The sequence below is a fragment of the Strix aluco genome, chromosome 2 (genome assembly GCF_031877795.1).
Source record: "Strix aluco isolate bStrAlu1 chromosome 2, bStrAlu1.hap1, whole genome shotgun sequence".
Classification (NCBI taxonomy): domain Eukaryota; kingdom Metazoa; phylum Chordata; class Aves; order Strigiformes; family Strigidae; genus Strix; species Strix aluco.
This window is the reverse complement of record NC_133932.1, coordinates 35,177,830-35,194,111: the sequence shown is the minus strand read 5'-3', so window position 1 is coordinate 35,194,111 and position 16,282 is coordinate 35,177,830. Positions and strand designations below refer to the sequence as shown.

The 16,282-nt window shown below is 46.1% G+C and overlaps 1 protein-coding gene across 6 annotated transcripts; it reads right to left on the bottom strand.

Moving 5' to 3' along the window:
• Positions 1-7,365: 7,365 nt before the first annotated feature.
• On the bottom strand, positions 7,366-16,282 carry SMIM11 (small integral membrane protein 11). Of its 6 annotated transcripts, XM_074814303.1 has the most exons (5): positions 15,164-15,209; positions 13,690-13,823; positions 11,088-11,203; positions 9,242-9,421; positions 7,366-7,479 (listed from the first exon to the last, which is right to left on the bottom strand). In XM_074814303.1, exons 2-4 carry the CDS (start codon positions 13,793-13,795, stop codon positions 9,254-9,256), a joined length of 390 nt encoding a protein of 129 aa, XP_074670404.1. In that variant the 5' UTR covers positions 13,796-13,823; positions 15,164-15,209; the 3' UTR covers positions 7,366-7,479; positions 9,242-9,253. The 6 variants fall into 6 exon arrangements, with proteins under 6 accessions (XP_074670404.1, XP_074670406.1, XP_074670407.1 ...); XM_074814305.1 differs by lacking the exons at positions 13,690-13,823; positions 15,164-15,209 and adding an exon at positions 16,139-16,282; XM_074814306.1 differs by lacking the exon at positions 13,690-13,823 and having other exon boundaries at positions 15,164-15,225.

Below are 16,282 nucleotides of genomic sequence, written 5' to 3'. Positions count from 1 at the left end.
CTCACACCAGAGTCCACAGCTTGAAGAAGTCTGAAGAATTTAATGTGACTTTCCCATCATATTCACATTAACATCAGATATCAGCTCAGTAGTTCATTATATCGAGTACCTTGCTTCCAACAGTGGTCTACAATAACCGTTTCAGTGACAGGTAAAAGGAATCTTTCTAAAAGGGAAGTTCCTTTCTGAGACCTAACAATTAGTAGTTGGTTCAGGCTTTAAAGCATGAAGAGTTCAGTCTCTCAGGATAAAATATGGCACTCATAAGTGGAGATTTTCTTTATCCATGACATTGATTACTGAGATATAATGATTTCTCATGGAATTGAGTTCAAAAGATTATTTATGAGTGATGCAAAGTACTATATCTCAACAGCAGTTTTTTCAAGTTCACTGAACACTTTTCTGGGTTTTTGAGAGTGGCTCCCAATTTACATTCTCTGTGTTGTTCATTACTGGATATGTGTTTATTGTGTACTTCCTAGAGAACTAAGACCATAAAAACATAAATAAGTTATGAGACGATTTGCAGGTTCACTAAAACATTTCAATACACTGAGGCAAATCTGTGCAGTTTTTCTCCTGAGTGTGGAAACCATCTAAATGAGCATTGTAATTTGGTGTGGCAGAGAGACAGCTAAAAAAGGGAGTCTCATCTACCTACCTTCAGAAGAATCCATGCATGTAATTCTCTAGAGCTGTGAATATACAAATAACCATCTTTTCTCAGCTTCATAATCATCAGCAAAAATCTGCTCATTTTTTACAAATATGGATGTAGCAGAGAATGGAAAATTAGGTGCTTCAAATGCAAGGAGGAAACAGTGGGGGAAAAAAGGGGAGAGACTGGAGAGGGGCAGGAATGTTTTTATTGTCCTGGTATCAGGGCCCTGAACATAGTTTCACATTGGCTTGAAGCAGCAATTGCTCCACTAAATATCTATGAATATGAAGTGGTGTGAAATCAAGCATGAGGAAAGAAATAGGTCTGGTGTCTCTTTACCACAAGGGTAGGCAGTAATTGCATAGTAGCTTGGTTTTCTTAAGAAACAAATGATGCACAGCCCATTTTCCCAATGACTGTTTACCTTCACCTGATGACACTGCACTATACTACTGGGGAGAAGTAACAGTGCACTATAATCAAATCAGCACAAACCGCATGACTTCATTGCTGTGTTCTGGATTCACGTGAAGAAGAACGAGACCAAACCTGAACGGAGCAGAGTCCTGGACTGCTGCCTCACTGCAGCTCAGCCTTACCAGTCTCTGCTGCCATGGCTTACGCAGATGCAGGTTTAGGGCTGCACTGCAACACTTCTTCATTGGTAGGGTGTGTCTTCTGCCATCCGTAATTCGCAGTGAAGTCCATGGGACCAGGCACAGAATCACCTGCTTTCCATCCATTTTAGCAACAAGGAAGTATTTGTGTCACAGGAATTTATCACTCTTTCCTGTTCTGTATTCTTTGCTAAAACGAGGGTGAAGCCTCCATGAGGGGTTTCATGGAAACGAGCATGAGGAAAGAGGAAGTGTTTGCTGCCACGTCTCCCAGAGAGCGAGGGAGACATCCCTTTCTTGTAAAGGGCTGGGAAAGCCATGCTAAACACCTTCACTCTTCCCAGCCTCCCACTGGGAGGCTGAGGGCTGGCAAAATTTTTCTACCCAGTCCTATTTAATGTGTATGGAAACCCATGGGCAGGAAAAAGAACCAAGTCTGAAATCAAATGAACTTTGGTATTTTATATAAAATCCTCTGAGATGAGTCCTCTTCTTTCTTCCTCCCTCCACCTTTGCTGCTGCATAAGGGTAATTACAACCCATGTTTTCTACAAAATGTTGTAACCCTTTGTACCAAAGAAAAATATTATGGCTCATACAGTTCTGACTCAACTGATAATTTAGGATGACAAGCAATTCCTTTAACATATGACTAAACAAGCTAGGAGGATGTTACCAAATAGCAGGCACCTTATTCAAGAGCACTTGAAATAGCATGCATGAGTCTAATATCTTCTTGGTAGGCTTTTAAATACCTATTATTTTATTAGGTTTGCTAGCAATAGCTCTTGTAGTGAGGCTCAGTACACTTGACCATTGCAGGATGTAAAAACAAATCTCTTTGCTCCCACTCATGACTCTGTGACTGAAATGTGCCACTAGAATAAAATGATTAAAGTATCTTTGCATAAAAAGTAGAGGCAGATGCAAATGCATATGTTGATGAAGCAGCTTGTCAGATGTCCCTCTGCTCGAAGCTAGCTGGAATGCAAATCACCTGAATTTTCATGATGTCTCATTGACTAATTAAATCTAAATGCTTTCCCAAGCCTCATCTTCATGGAAAAAAACATCTCTTTTCCTCCAGCACTTTTCCTCCACATAGCCTCCTATGAAGCAGGCCTGTAATGACTGGCTCAACAATTTTTTTCCCTATTTTCAAGTCCTCTGTCTAATAGCACGCTGCAATCCCAGGATACAAGCCAGGGATGTAATGACAGGACACAAGGTGTGAGCTCTGTGACTGAGCAGGCAGAGTGGGGACCATTCTGTGTCATGCCTGAGAACTGGGAGAAGGCTGGCCGGGTAGTGGAAAGGCAACCACCATCGCCCAAAGCCCAGCTTCTGTCTCTGTGAACTTCTTCCTTGACATTTCCTTCTGCAGTGACCATGTGGAGGAGGTATGGAGAGAAATGCACAGAGGAAAGAAGGAGGGATACGGGAACAATGTTCTATGTAACAAATGCAAAATAAGAAAACTGTTTTAGAAAACAAATACATGTAAGGCCTAGACTCATTTATATGACACAAACTGCACTTAACTGTCAGTGTCTGGCATTTCTTGTTGGCTAGCTCTAAACCTACTCAAATCAATGAGAAACACTAAGCCAGGAAATTAGCCTGAGTTTAGGCCAGAGGAATATGAGTCACAGCAAATCAAAAGAGCCATAGGACTGGGAAAGTGCCACACCATCAGAATCTGAGGCACTGGAGAGCAAAACCAACCAATATGAGGAAGTCCAGGGAAAAAAAAGAGACTAATAAGAAAGGATAGTCACCCATGCTGTGTTTCTAGTGATCAACAGGAAGCAGCTATATACATTCTCTCCTCTGTGACAGCCATCTCAAGAGCCTTTGGATAGACTGGAAACAGTCTCGTGGTGAGGCAGCCTTTGATGCTGGTACACACAGACATTTTCAATAGCTCTCTCATCAAATTCAAAGCGGGACAAATTGATGCCATATGGAGATACACATGAATACATGCCTAATCACTTCTTTGTGCCCAAACAAACTTTTTCTCTACAGGAAAATATGAAGAGTCCATTGCTACGGGGATAAGTGTTCTGGCAACTACCAGGTATTTCTGTTATCAGCTGGAGAGGGGCCAGCTGGTGCTCTGATTATCCCTGAGACTGGTACACACATATGCCGATCAAGGTCCAGCTAAACCTAGATGATATGCTGGGATTGCTCCAGTAGGCAAGACAAACCAGCTTCAAAAACCAAAGCCACACTGTGGAGTGATGTGGCTTGTGCGTAAACATCCAGCCACCTCCAAGTCCCCAGACCAGGTAGTCACTTACTGGCAGCCTATCTGAAAATGGCTTTTGGCACATGTCCGGGGCGGAAACATCAACTCAGGTTTTAGAAATTTTACCTAATCTCTCTCTACATACTCACGTGTGTTGTACATTTGTTTGTTTTCCACGTGATCAGGAGCACATCAGACACAAGACTGTCACAGGGTAGTCAACTCCTTCATGTAAGGTCTATTAGACTCTCACTAAATTTGACTTGAAGGCTGAGGTTAATACATAGTTAATAAATAGGGAGAGGATGCAACAAGCTGATGCATCTTTGGAAGAAATTTTTCAGACTGTGAAGAACTGGTGAAGGCTGAAACAAGTGAGGTTTGTTTCAGCTTATTCTACTGGTTTCTCCCATGATGCAGCTGGAAAGGGGGCTTTGAGAATTTGCCACAGTGCTCCTCTTTGGCCAGAGCTGAGGCCAGGGGGTTGACAGTCAGTAGGCAGGCAGAGATGCTGACTGAGTGCCACAGGTTAGAGCTGGGATCAAGGAGAACTGTGAAGGACTCTACCCCAGACAGAACATTTGCAGGACCTTTACTGAGAAGAGCAGGAAAAAACAGCTGGAATTGTTGAGCCCCAAGAGGAAAACTGAGGAAGGAAATGTTGGAAATAGTTGTTTGCATGTGAGGCTCTTGGAAGAGCTGAAAAATACTTAGCTCCCTGACTCCCAGCACAATGGCTGGAGAGCAATCTCTCCTGCCCTGGGGCACTGCTCAGGGAGCTCCGCCTTCCTCCAACACCAGTGCTGTTGAGTTTCTGGTAAAAGCCTCGTGGCCTTCAGACTGAAAGCGTTCAGTGGTACTAAAACCAAGCTGAGTTCATTTCAGGCAAAGTTGAAAATGAATAATGAGAAAACAGTCCCGTTTAATGCTTCTTCACTTATTTTTCACTTTAAGGCCCATAGATACCCCACAGCCACTGAGCTCCTTCGGGCTGGAAGAGTCCTATTCCAACAGCCACTTAAAATGTCTCAGAACCTGTGACAGATTATTTTTTCCCCTTAAAATCCCAACGGCTCCTTCCTTTATTACTAACAAGGATTTCAGCTTTTGTTTAAAAACACATGGCCTTTATGTCAGTAAAAGAAAGCTTAAAAGTGCAAACACTAGAAGTTTCAAAACCAGTAATCATTTCCTCAGTCTTCAACACTTGGCACTGGTGACAATGACAACATCCAACAGTGGAAGACCTCTGCAAGTGAGGCACTGAGTAAGATTAAGCTGCCCATCTATACAACATGAATGTTCTTTTTGGAAAGAGTGATTTTATGCAACAGGGGAGAAGGAAAGACTCTGTAGTTCTGTAGGCACCAGAAGAGTGTGACCTGGCTTGCTTTCTGGGATGGGAACATCTACAAGAGGATTCTGCGTAGATCCCCTGTCATCTAACAAGCTGCACACTCATACGCACTGAGCATGTCAAGGCTCTATCCTTGTTGTCTCCTCTCACTTGCAGAAACTCGATCGAATTGAATTCTCTATTCCTCTTTTAAACTTGCCAGGACTAATCGTATAAGCAACTCTTCTTTCAGTAAAAAACCAGACTCCGAGGTCCCCAGCTGGTTTCTGAACAAGAAACTGAAACAAATCTGAGCTGCTGTCTCCCCCCAGTGTCAGCATATTTTCTTGTTCAAGGCTGCAACTGTGGCACATAGGATGCCCAGGGATAAAAAAACCTGCTGTAACCCATGCAGTAATAGCATAGATCAAAACTCTACCCTGGTATGTCGTATGTCAGGGAACAGAGATTGGTTCAGGTTTGGGGATGGATAAGATCTCTTCTTATTTTGGAAACTCCAGGATATCAGCCTGCTGTGGGGGGGGATATCATCACAAACTTAAGGGGTTATCTATGCTGTAGTGCTACTCCAAAGTTAAGGAAGAAAGCAGCCAGGTTGGACCAGACTTGAAGTCTTACATGTACAAAGGTTTTCTGGTTTGGCTGTAGAGGCAAAAAGGTGGTGAAGTGGAGGACTTCTGAGGAGACTTCTCACAGCTGCTTTCTCCCCCATCCAAGCCAGGAGCAAACCAAACGCTCCTTGCGTTAATTCCCTTCTTGCACATGTTTGGCAGTGTGATTGCCAGTCTTGATTGCTTTGGGTGCTAAATGATGCCCAATTGGTGTCCAGTTGCTTTGATGCTAAATGACTTGCTTTAAAGGGAGATTGCGTACCTCTGATTCTGTTTACAGACCAACTGTATTAAGGTAGAGAATACCTCTGCTTTCAGTCTAAAAAACAAACAAAAAAAAGTCATTATTACTATTGGTCTAAAAAAATCTACTCTTGGTTGAGAGTCTAAAAAAATCTAGATTGGGGCCAACATTCAAAGGCAACTGGCGACTGCACGGAGCAAAGACACTGCTTACTTTTGAAGCTGGTGGTCACTACACAGGCCTGACACTTTCCTGTTACGGCTTGGGCGTGTGGCTTAGCTAAAGTACCTTGGTGCGTTTCCCTCGATAGCTGTTTAATGGAGGTGGTTAGCAGAGCCTGTTCTTGCTGAACACCACAGAGCCACTTAATTAAATTACCATCCAGTTCCACCTTTGCATAGACAGATGACTGCTGAGATCGTAGAGGGAAACTGCTGTTTTACAATGGCACTGAGAATTCCCTAGCCTGGCAGTCCTGAGGCTGCTGCAGCAAGGATATCGCTCTATCCCAGGAATGGGTTTCTGCAGTACTTGTATTCCTCAGTCACCAAGGTGACCGCATGAACAGCGAGATTTTAAAAATCACTGCAGGTCTCGGTGAGTAACTCCACCACAGTGAGAGCTCTCTGAGCATCAGCCCTATCAGCTGCACACAAGTTTACGTCAGGTAGTGCCTGCGAGACGGGCACTGCAGCGGCTGTGCTGGTGGGACCACAGCAGGCACCTCAGCCCGCAGCTGCAGGGAGAGGGCAGGAGCGAGCCATCCCAGAGGCCTCCCACATCCTGCTGGATTCCCAAGGCTTCTCCAAAGGCCCGCCACCTCTCCCCTAATCCCCCCGCTCCACTGTCCGATCTCAGCCTCACCTTAACTGCCAGAAGACACAAGGATCTAGGAAGTGCTTTATAAGGGAAACGTGAAGGGAAACGTGAAGGCAAACGTACCTTTTGGCACTGCTACACATGCCTAAGCCTTTATTTCTGTGAAAAAAAATCTATTCTGTTGATTAACCTACCATGACCAAGTTAGCTTACCCTCCAGGATTTGGTGTTATTGCACGCGCAGGAATAGCAAGCAATGGTAATGAAAACCCACTCTGCTTCGTAGGCTGAGTAGTAAATAAGAGAGCCATATACAGTTCTCAGATACTGTGCACAGCAATATAATAAACCTCCTAGCATGAAACTTCCTCACAGGTGACACTGTGATATGCCTTAATCGAAGGAAGTCCTAGGTGCAGAAAGTGGTTTGAGAAAGACCTGCCCGGAAAAGCTCCTTTCTTTGTTCACCTGGATTCAACAAAGGGCTCACAAGTCTCAGATTTACACCCTTGCAGGAAGCAGTTGCTCTGAAAAAACTGCACAGAGCCCTCCCCATTTTCTTCTGTCTGTGAACCTTGTACACACCCATGATGGATTCAGAGTGTTTTTCCCTTTAAAACCAGCCACCTCCTTGCAGCTAATCTTTAAGAAACTGCCTCCCCTGCAGCTCTGACTGTAGCATCTGAGTAAGCAGCAACCAAGGCCATTACTTTTTTTTTTTTTTTTTTTTTTTACAAAGGATCTTTTATTGCATAGAGGCTTAGATATTTTGCTGTACATATAAAAATTTGAGATACAGTTTAAGTGAATGTTACTCTTGAGGGTTTTATTCCTTTGACACATCCTTCATCTACAGGAAGGCTTCGTTCTCCCAGGAAAGGAATCCAATGCAAGCTGCCAAGTGTCAGAAAATCTGCAGGGTGGGGAAACAGCAGTGAGAACAGCAGGCATGATATGCTGGCAGCACATGGGCTAAATCTGCCTGCCCATGTGGCACGCTGCAATTGGAGCTAATCACAGCTCTGCGGTGCTGACACAGGAGAACATTTTTAGGGTAGGAGAATTCACCCCTCCTCACAATCCCATTACAAAAAGACATGGCCGACAGCCCGAGAGATGGCAGAATTTAGGAAGGACTGGGCCTCTGGTGAGCAACACTGGGTGACTGGGCAAGTAGGTTCATTTTTCACGAAACCAGAGATGCTTTAATGCCAGTCATTCAACGAGGTCAGCATCACATGCTGGACACAAAGGCCTTGTGAGATGAGCTCGTTGCCCTGGTGCAGCAATCCCCTGGGCTGTGGACTCTGCCAAACAGAACTCCCCTGGGCCCAGCGCTGCACACACAGCACAGTATGGTCTCCTCATTACAAGCAGCAGGCTTGCTCCCTCACAGGGCAGCCCATCTCTCATTTGTTTAGCAATAAAACTCCATATAACTTACTCTGACTTACTCTGCAAAAACACAAGAAGTGTTCTCACAGCATTTTCCAGTGGCTAGCAAATCCAATTTAAAATAAAAGTTTAAAATAGCACAAGTCTGCCCAGAGAGAAGTCCTCAATATGATGTAAACAGGAGACTAAAGAACACCTTTGGTTTTGTTGGTTTTACTATGTGAATGAACCACTTCGTTCCCATGGTTATTTCCCCATTCCTAGTCACAATTTCCAATCCTTGTTGCACAAAATAAAAGTGATAGGTCTGAAATCAAAACTAGTAAACATTTCTAAAAACTGAAACTCCCTTCATATGTGAGGTGATGACCTCAATAGGGGAAAGTAAGTTTTTTAGTTTATTAAAGAGTAACATTACATCAAACTCCCACTGAGCTTACAAAGGGCAGGCAGGAATAGAATTCCCATTTTGCTGCAGAACAGAGAGATGTGAAATGAACTGATACAAAAATCACATACCAAACAAGTCGGGGAATATAATCTTAGCACTAGGCAGTACTCATTTTGCTAATGGACTTGATCCAATAAAGCAACGATTGCTTAAACTTTGAAAACAGGGAAGGAATTCAGCACAAGGGGAGTGAAAACCCAAAACTTTAACAAATTTTGTAACGTTCATTTTGTTCTTTTATGCAGAAAGATGTCAATTTTTCTCAGTGGAATATATGTGGTGGATGTTACATAGCATAACCTGTAGCATATCTGTTACCTTGGGAAGTTCCAAGGCATAAGATCTGGCGCTTCCAGCTAAACTATCTATAACTTGTCATGTATTTAACTAATATGGAATGGCTGATTCTTTTCTATCTTAATTATGTGACCTAAGGCCAAGTGGTCTTATTGTGTCATCCTGTCTGGCATGCCTCTCATGTATTTTTTGCCCAATTTAACCATCTCTTTACACATCAGGACTTCCTGTGCAATTGGTTGGGTGTAAAAATTCAGGGAGATTAAGAGCAGAGAAGGAATACTGTGCTAAGACCTCCTAAATCACGAACCATGGCTGCCAAGTTTCCTGGTGGTAACTGCAATTCCTACAAAGAATAGGGACGATATGGGTGTGCAAATACACTGAAACATCACAGGAGACAAATATTACAAGAACTCGGATAATGGTGATAGTTCAAACTGCACAATCCAAATGCATCCAAGTCAAAACATAATGAGATTAATATGTCAATGCCATTATCGAACACCAGGATGTCAAATAAATTCTATACCTGAGAGACTCTTCAATCATCCTTCTTCTCCACTTCTGTTTTCAATTTCTCTTCACGTTCCCTCTTCAGTTTTTCTTCAATTTTTTTGCTCTGGTACATTTTTACTCCAGCAAATGCTAAGCAAAGAATCAATGTTTTAGCTGCCAAAATGTACATCAGCAATGGGAAATTCTCCAAAGCCTGAAATGCAAAATAATATATTTAAGCAGTTACTGGAACACTTGGACAATTAAAAATTAATCTACAGGGATGCTATACAGCTTCCTTACAGCAACAGCATTATTCAAAGCAATGGTAATGCTCCTCTGTTCGTGCTTTTTTTTTCTGTAGGAAACTTTAAGCCAGGCAGATCACTATCTAGGGGAAAGGACAAAATGAAGTTCACTCAAGTTTGTATATGAAGCCCCTTTGAACAGGTCTTTGTGGCTTTTGCTTGTTTAACAGCAAATGGAATATTGGCATGATCTGGAGCTGAAAAGGGGGAAGAATTGAGTATCTTAGGATAATTGTAAAAGTGGAAACTTTGAACAATTCTCACATGAGCAAAGGATCCATGCATATCAGCTACTGGATATGATCCCCAAAGACACTTTTGTGCTCCTAGAAATTTTAATCCATGATATTTTTGCAGTTAACCTCCCCAGATCTGCAAGGTATAGATAAATGCCTTTAAACTGGAAGAAAAGTAAAAGACCCACAGCCTCCAATGATTCAGTTTCAGGAGTTTTTAATGCCTGGAACCACTGAAATTGCACAACATATTTCAATGTTATAAAAGCATGCTACTGTAAGTACACATGGAGTGGAAAATAAAATGCAAAAGGCTAACACTGAACTCAGAATACAAATATAATGAGAATGGCACCGGCACTCAGTGAAAGATGTCAATTCCAGAAGGATGTTGAAGGCACATGAACTTCCCAGGCCACTTTTCAAAGGGCTGCCTCGCCAGCAGGATTGGTCTGGTCTTTAAGGGGTGCACAGCAGGTTCACAATGCCAGCTTCCCCTCAGCAAGCTTCCCAGTGCCCCCCTGCGCCCTTGGCAGGCCTTCCAGCACCTCATAAAGCTGTTTGGCCATTGTCAAACTACTGAACTTAGAAAAAGCCTGGTATCCACACACCGTTAGTGTGTCCCCTTAAAGTCCACAAATCAGAGGCTCAAGTGGGGTCTTTTATAACACTGATCTCTACAAGCCGCACATTACCTTTGACATCAGGCCACTCCCCTCTAATTCTGCAAAAAATCACCATCCTCTGTCAATCTCCCCACATATTAAAAGTTGCAATCTCTTTAAACCACAGCTTTGCAACACCAGAAAGGTAAAGCCAAGGCTTGGGGTTAGCATTGCTTTCCTGATAAATGGTTTGATTTAACATGTTAAAATTGTTAATGCATGAAGTACTTGCTCAAACATTTCTGTGCCTTACACACAAACCCTGCTGAGTGTTTATGGCCCCAATACCCTAAAAGACATAGTGGAGAAAGCACCCTCCAGTAACAAAGAGCTGAAGAACAACCAGCCTGAGAAAAGCCCGGAAAGAGGAAAGCCAGGAGGAGCAGAGGCAAGCAGAGCAGAGCCTGCCTACCAGTGGCTGTGCTCGGGTCTAAAGTGTGAGGCCCCAACAGCAAGTACTGGGGCCAGTGCACAAGGTGCAAGCACATATGGCAAGAAAAGACAACAACAACGAGTCCTCTGTCCCTGAGGTGCAGAGAGTGTGGTGATTAAACAACCTTCACCTTGGCAAGGAAACCATCTTTAAACACAGGACCCACCCAACCACATCTTACACGCATCTGCTTGAAAAAGCAGAAATTCCCTCCTTTGTGAATGTGAAACATCCTCACCTTCCAGTTAAATGCCACCATCTTGGCTGCGTGATGATATTGCCCGTCCCGCAGCAGGACGCGCCCAGCACCGACGAGCGTCACACTTCTAAAGGCACAGACCGGGGCAGGAGCATCTTGAATAAATGGAAATTAAAAAAGAATTAGCCAATCTGTTTCTACTCAGCATGTCCACCCTGCGCCTCTCTGACAAGCTCATCTGCTGCACAGCGCCTGGCAGCCTACCAGTGCCACACAGTTCAGGAATGACCTACATGGGCCTTTTTGGAGCTGAGTGACAGAAGCAACGTCCGTGCTGCTGAGGGACAGGAGTTTGACAGGCCCCGGGCAGGTGCCACGCTTGCGCAGAGTGGAGGCTGGGCTTCCACCACACACAGCACATCCCAGCAGCTGCCCAACTGAAAACACAGTGCTGGCTGCTTTCGAAAGCTTGACACGTGTGCACATCACACCCCCTCAACTGATGTTTGAGATCGAGCAGACAGAAATGCACCCAGAAGACCTGTCTTGTGGTTTTTAAGCCCACTTACCCTGTTCGGAGCCTGAATGCCTAATGAATCCTAGTATCTAGTATAATTTACCAGTTCTCTCTGATTTACCAATAAATTAAGTTCTTCACGCAGCCCATAATAACACTGAAGCAAACCAACCAGTTGTATGTTTGGTGATCGACCTATGTTTCAGAGCTGAACTTCGGGGCTGAGAAATGCCCGAGGGGATGCTGAAGGCTGCAGCATGCAGCCACAACACTGCCCTCCGGTCTCTGCTTGGTGCTCCACTAGCGCTGACAGTTTCAGCTGCTGGATTTCAAATTAAGCATGTTTCCCTGCCTGACCCCCTCGAGGTGTCTCCTGTATGTGTAACAACAAAGTCACTGTCAAAAGGCAGGAGGAAGCCCTACAGCTTAGTCCAAACCTTCACCAGCAGCTGGGCTGAATAAATCACCACCACACCACAATAGCTGCTGCTGACCTTTCTTCAGAAACAAGGAGTCAAGTAAATGTTCTTGCAGCTCCTGTGCTGCTCAGCTGGCTTCTTCAGAGATGCCCTTATTTCTCCTGCTAGGGCATCCTCTTCTCTCCTCTTCCCCCAGCTACAAAATCCTCACCCTGCAGAGACCACTCTGGAAACATCCCCACAGAGAGACACCACTGGAGATCTCTGTTACCAAGATTGAACTACACAGAAGCAGTGGCATGGCCAACCTGTTTGTCATTCAATATTTACTGTGTTGATCCTGAGTTGTGCAGCTCCCTTCTGCTGTTGATAAAATGTCAGGGCAGCTGTGAACGAATGAGTCAGTAGTGTTACACCTCCAAAAAGAAAGGCATTTTGACTTCTGATGTTTCCTCCAGAATTTCAGCGACCATTAAGATTTGAAGTCCCCTGCCAGATGGTCACAGCAAAAAACCCACATCAGAGCAGAATCTGGTTCTCAGTGCACGGTTCGGACGGCTACATGCTTCTCAATGAAACCCCAGTTACACCAGCCTGGCCTGATCTGAATAGACTGCACTGCCCAACTGGGGTGTCCTCAGAATCCTGACTTGGGTGGGAGCTGCATGAGACACAGTCTTCACTCTTCTCCTAAATTGCTATAAATCCTGTGCTTCAGTCAGAATCAATTTTGCAACATGTTGTAAAAAGGCAAGAATTCAGCCATTCAGACAGGCTAGCATCTGGCGTATGATGCTGAAAATGGGGTTTTAGTCATTTTTTACATACAGAAAAAGTTTTAGACTCAGCAAACGTTATGCGAGCCCATCTGTGGGGTGTGATTGCAGGGTACTGTCCCACCAGCAAGAAGTGGCATATAATGTGTATCACAGTGTGCACTCCTGCAAATGCTCTTGGTTGCAAGTTGATTATTTAAGCATTCAGCGCAACACTTCTGTAACATTTCCGCTCTGCTGAGACACGAGCCTGAAATGTGTATCCACCAGGAGTAGCTGCACTGAAGTCACAAAGGACGGGAAGTAAAGAAATTCTCCCTTTGTTCTGAAGAGTGGTGTTTTGATCCAAAACGTTTCCTGTGAGAGCTGACACTTTTGATGGTCTGTCCTCACAGTGTCTTTTGCGGTTGGAACTGAGCGGGGAAGCCACTGCTCTCTCCATGTTGCATTCCCACATCCTGTGCCACCAGCCTCCAGTGGTCAAGCACTTCTCCCCATTTCGGCTGTTGACTCTTCCGGTCTCCATCTTGATCCAGACCTTATTAAATACAGCTGAAATCCCAAGGCAGAAAAAAATGGGTGGAGCTGGGGCACAGGGCAAAGAGAAGTAAGTGGGAGGAGGACAGAAAAAGGCAGGATTCACTTCACATTTGAAAAGCACCATTTGTTAGCACTGAGGTTTTCAATTCAAAAGCAAAAAGCTCAGACACTGTACTTTCAAGGTTGAGATATCTTAAAAGCATGCAGGCAAATAAACATCTGAAGGTTCATGTTTGCCTTTTCAGAGGCAGATAAGGCACACATAGGAGTACAGAACACATCTACAGTCAGGCATTGTTTGTTCCCCAGGAAAATGCAAGCTCCCTTAACAAACACAGCGCAGGGAACACAGGGAACAGAGACTGGGCCCCACAGAAGGTCGCTATTACCTTCACTCACAAGCAAGGAGGTCTCGTGTTGAGCCACGTGAGAAAGAAACAGGAGCACTAGGCTCTGCCTGAAGCTCTGATGGAGACTCTGTGACAGATGCTCCATAAGCTGTCCATCACGTACTTGTAGACTCCTATGCAGGGTAGGGATAAAACGGTATCACTCTCACACGTATCAGTGGCCTTCTTCACTGTGATTGCACCTCTCAATCACGAGCCTATTTACACTCAAACCTCCTCTGTGAAGCAGATCAAACTACTGCAGATGGGAAAGGAAGAGGGGGTCTGCCCGTATCGCACACCTCAGTGCTGTACTAGCAATCCACCATTAGCTCCAAATGCTGTGAGGTCTTCTGGGTCCAGAGCAAGCAGACAGGGTCACCAACGTAGCCCTAGAGGCTCGTGTCCTCAGCAGGGCTAAAGAGCTCCCAGGGAGAGCTACACCAAGTCCCAGAGCTTTAGCTGATACCAGCCCCAGGATCTCTGTACAACGCTGTGTTGTGCAACACAGACCACCCCAGACGGACTAAGGAGTTGGGCCCCAGTCAGATGGGAAGTCTGTGGTGGAGCACAGAATTGAATCCAGGTCTCTCAGCCACTGAATTACAGCTCCAGTCCACCACAGCAACCACATCACAGCCCAGCCACTCACGCCATTGTTTGCTTATGAAGCGGCAGAGTATCAACTCGCCTGCATGCACCAGAAAACATCTACACAGGCATCTGGGTACTCACAAACCCACTTGAGTTGTCTTGGCTGAACATCTCACTCAGCTTGCCAATAACTCCATCTACTCAACAAAATGGGACTCGAGTTATTGTCTACTGGGGATTTCTGAGCAACTCCATTTTATCCACTTTCTGAAAAGCTGTAAAAGTCACCAGCCACAAGGCCTCAGAAAGCAGCAAGCTGCTAGGGTTATTTGACTGCATTTAAAATGGAGTTGATGGATGAATGCATCCTGAGCTAGAAAAGGGGTTTCACTCCACGTGTCTCTTGCTGCTGCTTTAGCACACATATTTCAGGAAGCAAAATGCATGTTCCCCACATGGACAGTCACTGGAGGACCCACCACTACATGGGACCTGCTGCATGACACATCAGGCTGAGCATCTGCAAGACAGGATCCACCCTCCTCCTAAAGAAAAAAAGAAAGGCCACTGGGTCATGGGAAAACACAGTAATATGGCAAAGCCCAAAGGCTGCAGAGAAACACAGTGGAAACAACTGTGAGCCAGAGCTGCTGCACTAACAATACATCACAGACCACTGCCACAAAACTCAGTGGTTATAAGTCAGAAGCACTCAGACCTGTGCACATCTACAGCCTCTATGTGCAGGTGAGTCAAGACATCACTCCACAAAAAGACCTGGGTAATCACTTGTTTTATTCTAGTGTCACTGATACAGAACCCTAAACTAACACCAACTCAAGGAACGTCAAAAACATAAAGCCATATAAGATCTCCATACCTAAAAAAGCAGAAATGAAAATATTAGTGATTCCTCTGGCAGCTCCTCACATGTTTCAAACTCTGGAAAATAACAACAGAGCAGATGGGATGTATCAGTCGTGGTATCCGGATTAAAATCAAATCACAACTAAAAACGTCAGTGGCACATCAGACTGTTCCACCGTGGCTTCACGGTGCATCATTCCAGCCATGTACCAGGGCTCCTGCAATCTGCAGGGCCTCACCTGCTGCCACCACCTTGCCCCAGGAGGGTCTGCTGGGCTCGCAGCCTCCCCTGCCTCCATCCCTTCCCCAGCCCTGCCCTGCCCTGGGCACCCTTCCTGGTCCCTGCAGCACCGGGAGACCAGCACAGCCAGCAATCCACACACGCACTTGAGGTAACCACGCTTTTTCAATAAATGATAACTTCAGGTCGCTCCTTCTTACTTATTTGCCTCATTTTTTCTTAAGAAAACATAAAAACTGGGCAGATTCCTAGGCGGTAAGGCGCCCTTCAGGCGGCCGTTGCGCATCGCACCCTGCGGCCACACGCCGGGAGGCGGCCGAACCAGGCCTGCCCGCGGCTTACGGCCAGCCAGCGCCTCCCCAGCTGCTTTTAAACCGCACGCTGCCTCCTCCGGGAGGCGGCCGGCAGGCCGCGGGCTACGGCGGGGCAGCTTCTGCTCTGCGGCCGCCTGGCCCCCCGGCTGGCGCCAGGGCGGGAACCGGGGCCCTGCCGGGGTCAGGCGGGCAGAGCGGCCGGCAGGCAGCCGGGGGAGGGCAGAGGGACAGGCAGGAGAAGGCTGAGGGATCGGAGGGTGCTGGGGCGGGCAGGCAGGGGGGCAGGCCGGGGGTGCAGGCAGCAATGCAGGCAGAGCAGGCCGGGCGGGTCCGACCTCTCCCCGCCAGCCCGCCTCCCCCCCGCCCGGCGCTGCGGGCGGCCGCGCCACTGAGGGCTGTGGGGGGGCAAAGGCGCCGGAATCGCGTCTCCTACCTCACGGGGCGGCCATGGCTCTGGGCGGGAGGGCGCGACAAACTACATCTCCCAGGAGCGGCAGCGGCAGGGCCCGGCGCGGCAGGGCCCGGCAGCGCGGCCGGGTCCCCTCGCCCTGCCTGCCCCCCTGGCGCCTCGCCCGCC

What these genes read in the sequence shown, in the direction of transcription:
- SMIM11 (XM_074814301.1), bottom strand. Translation starts at nt 11,534, where the DNA reads ATGTGCACACGTGTCAAGCTTTCGAAAGCAGCCAGCACTGTGTTTTCA. An exon ending in TCAGCTCCAAAAAGGCCCAT is followed by an intron (nt 11,204 to 11,341) that starts GTAGGTCATTCC and finishes CATTTATTCAAG; the next exon opens with ATGCTCCTGCCCCGGTCTGT. An exon ending in TGGTGGCATTTAACTGGAAG is followed by an intron (nt 9,422 to 11,087) that starts GTGAGGATGTTT and finishes TTTGCATTTCAG; the next exon opens with GCTTTGGAGAATTTCCCATT.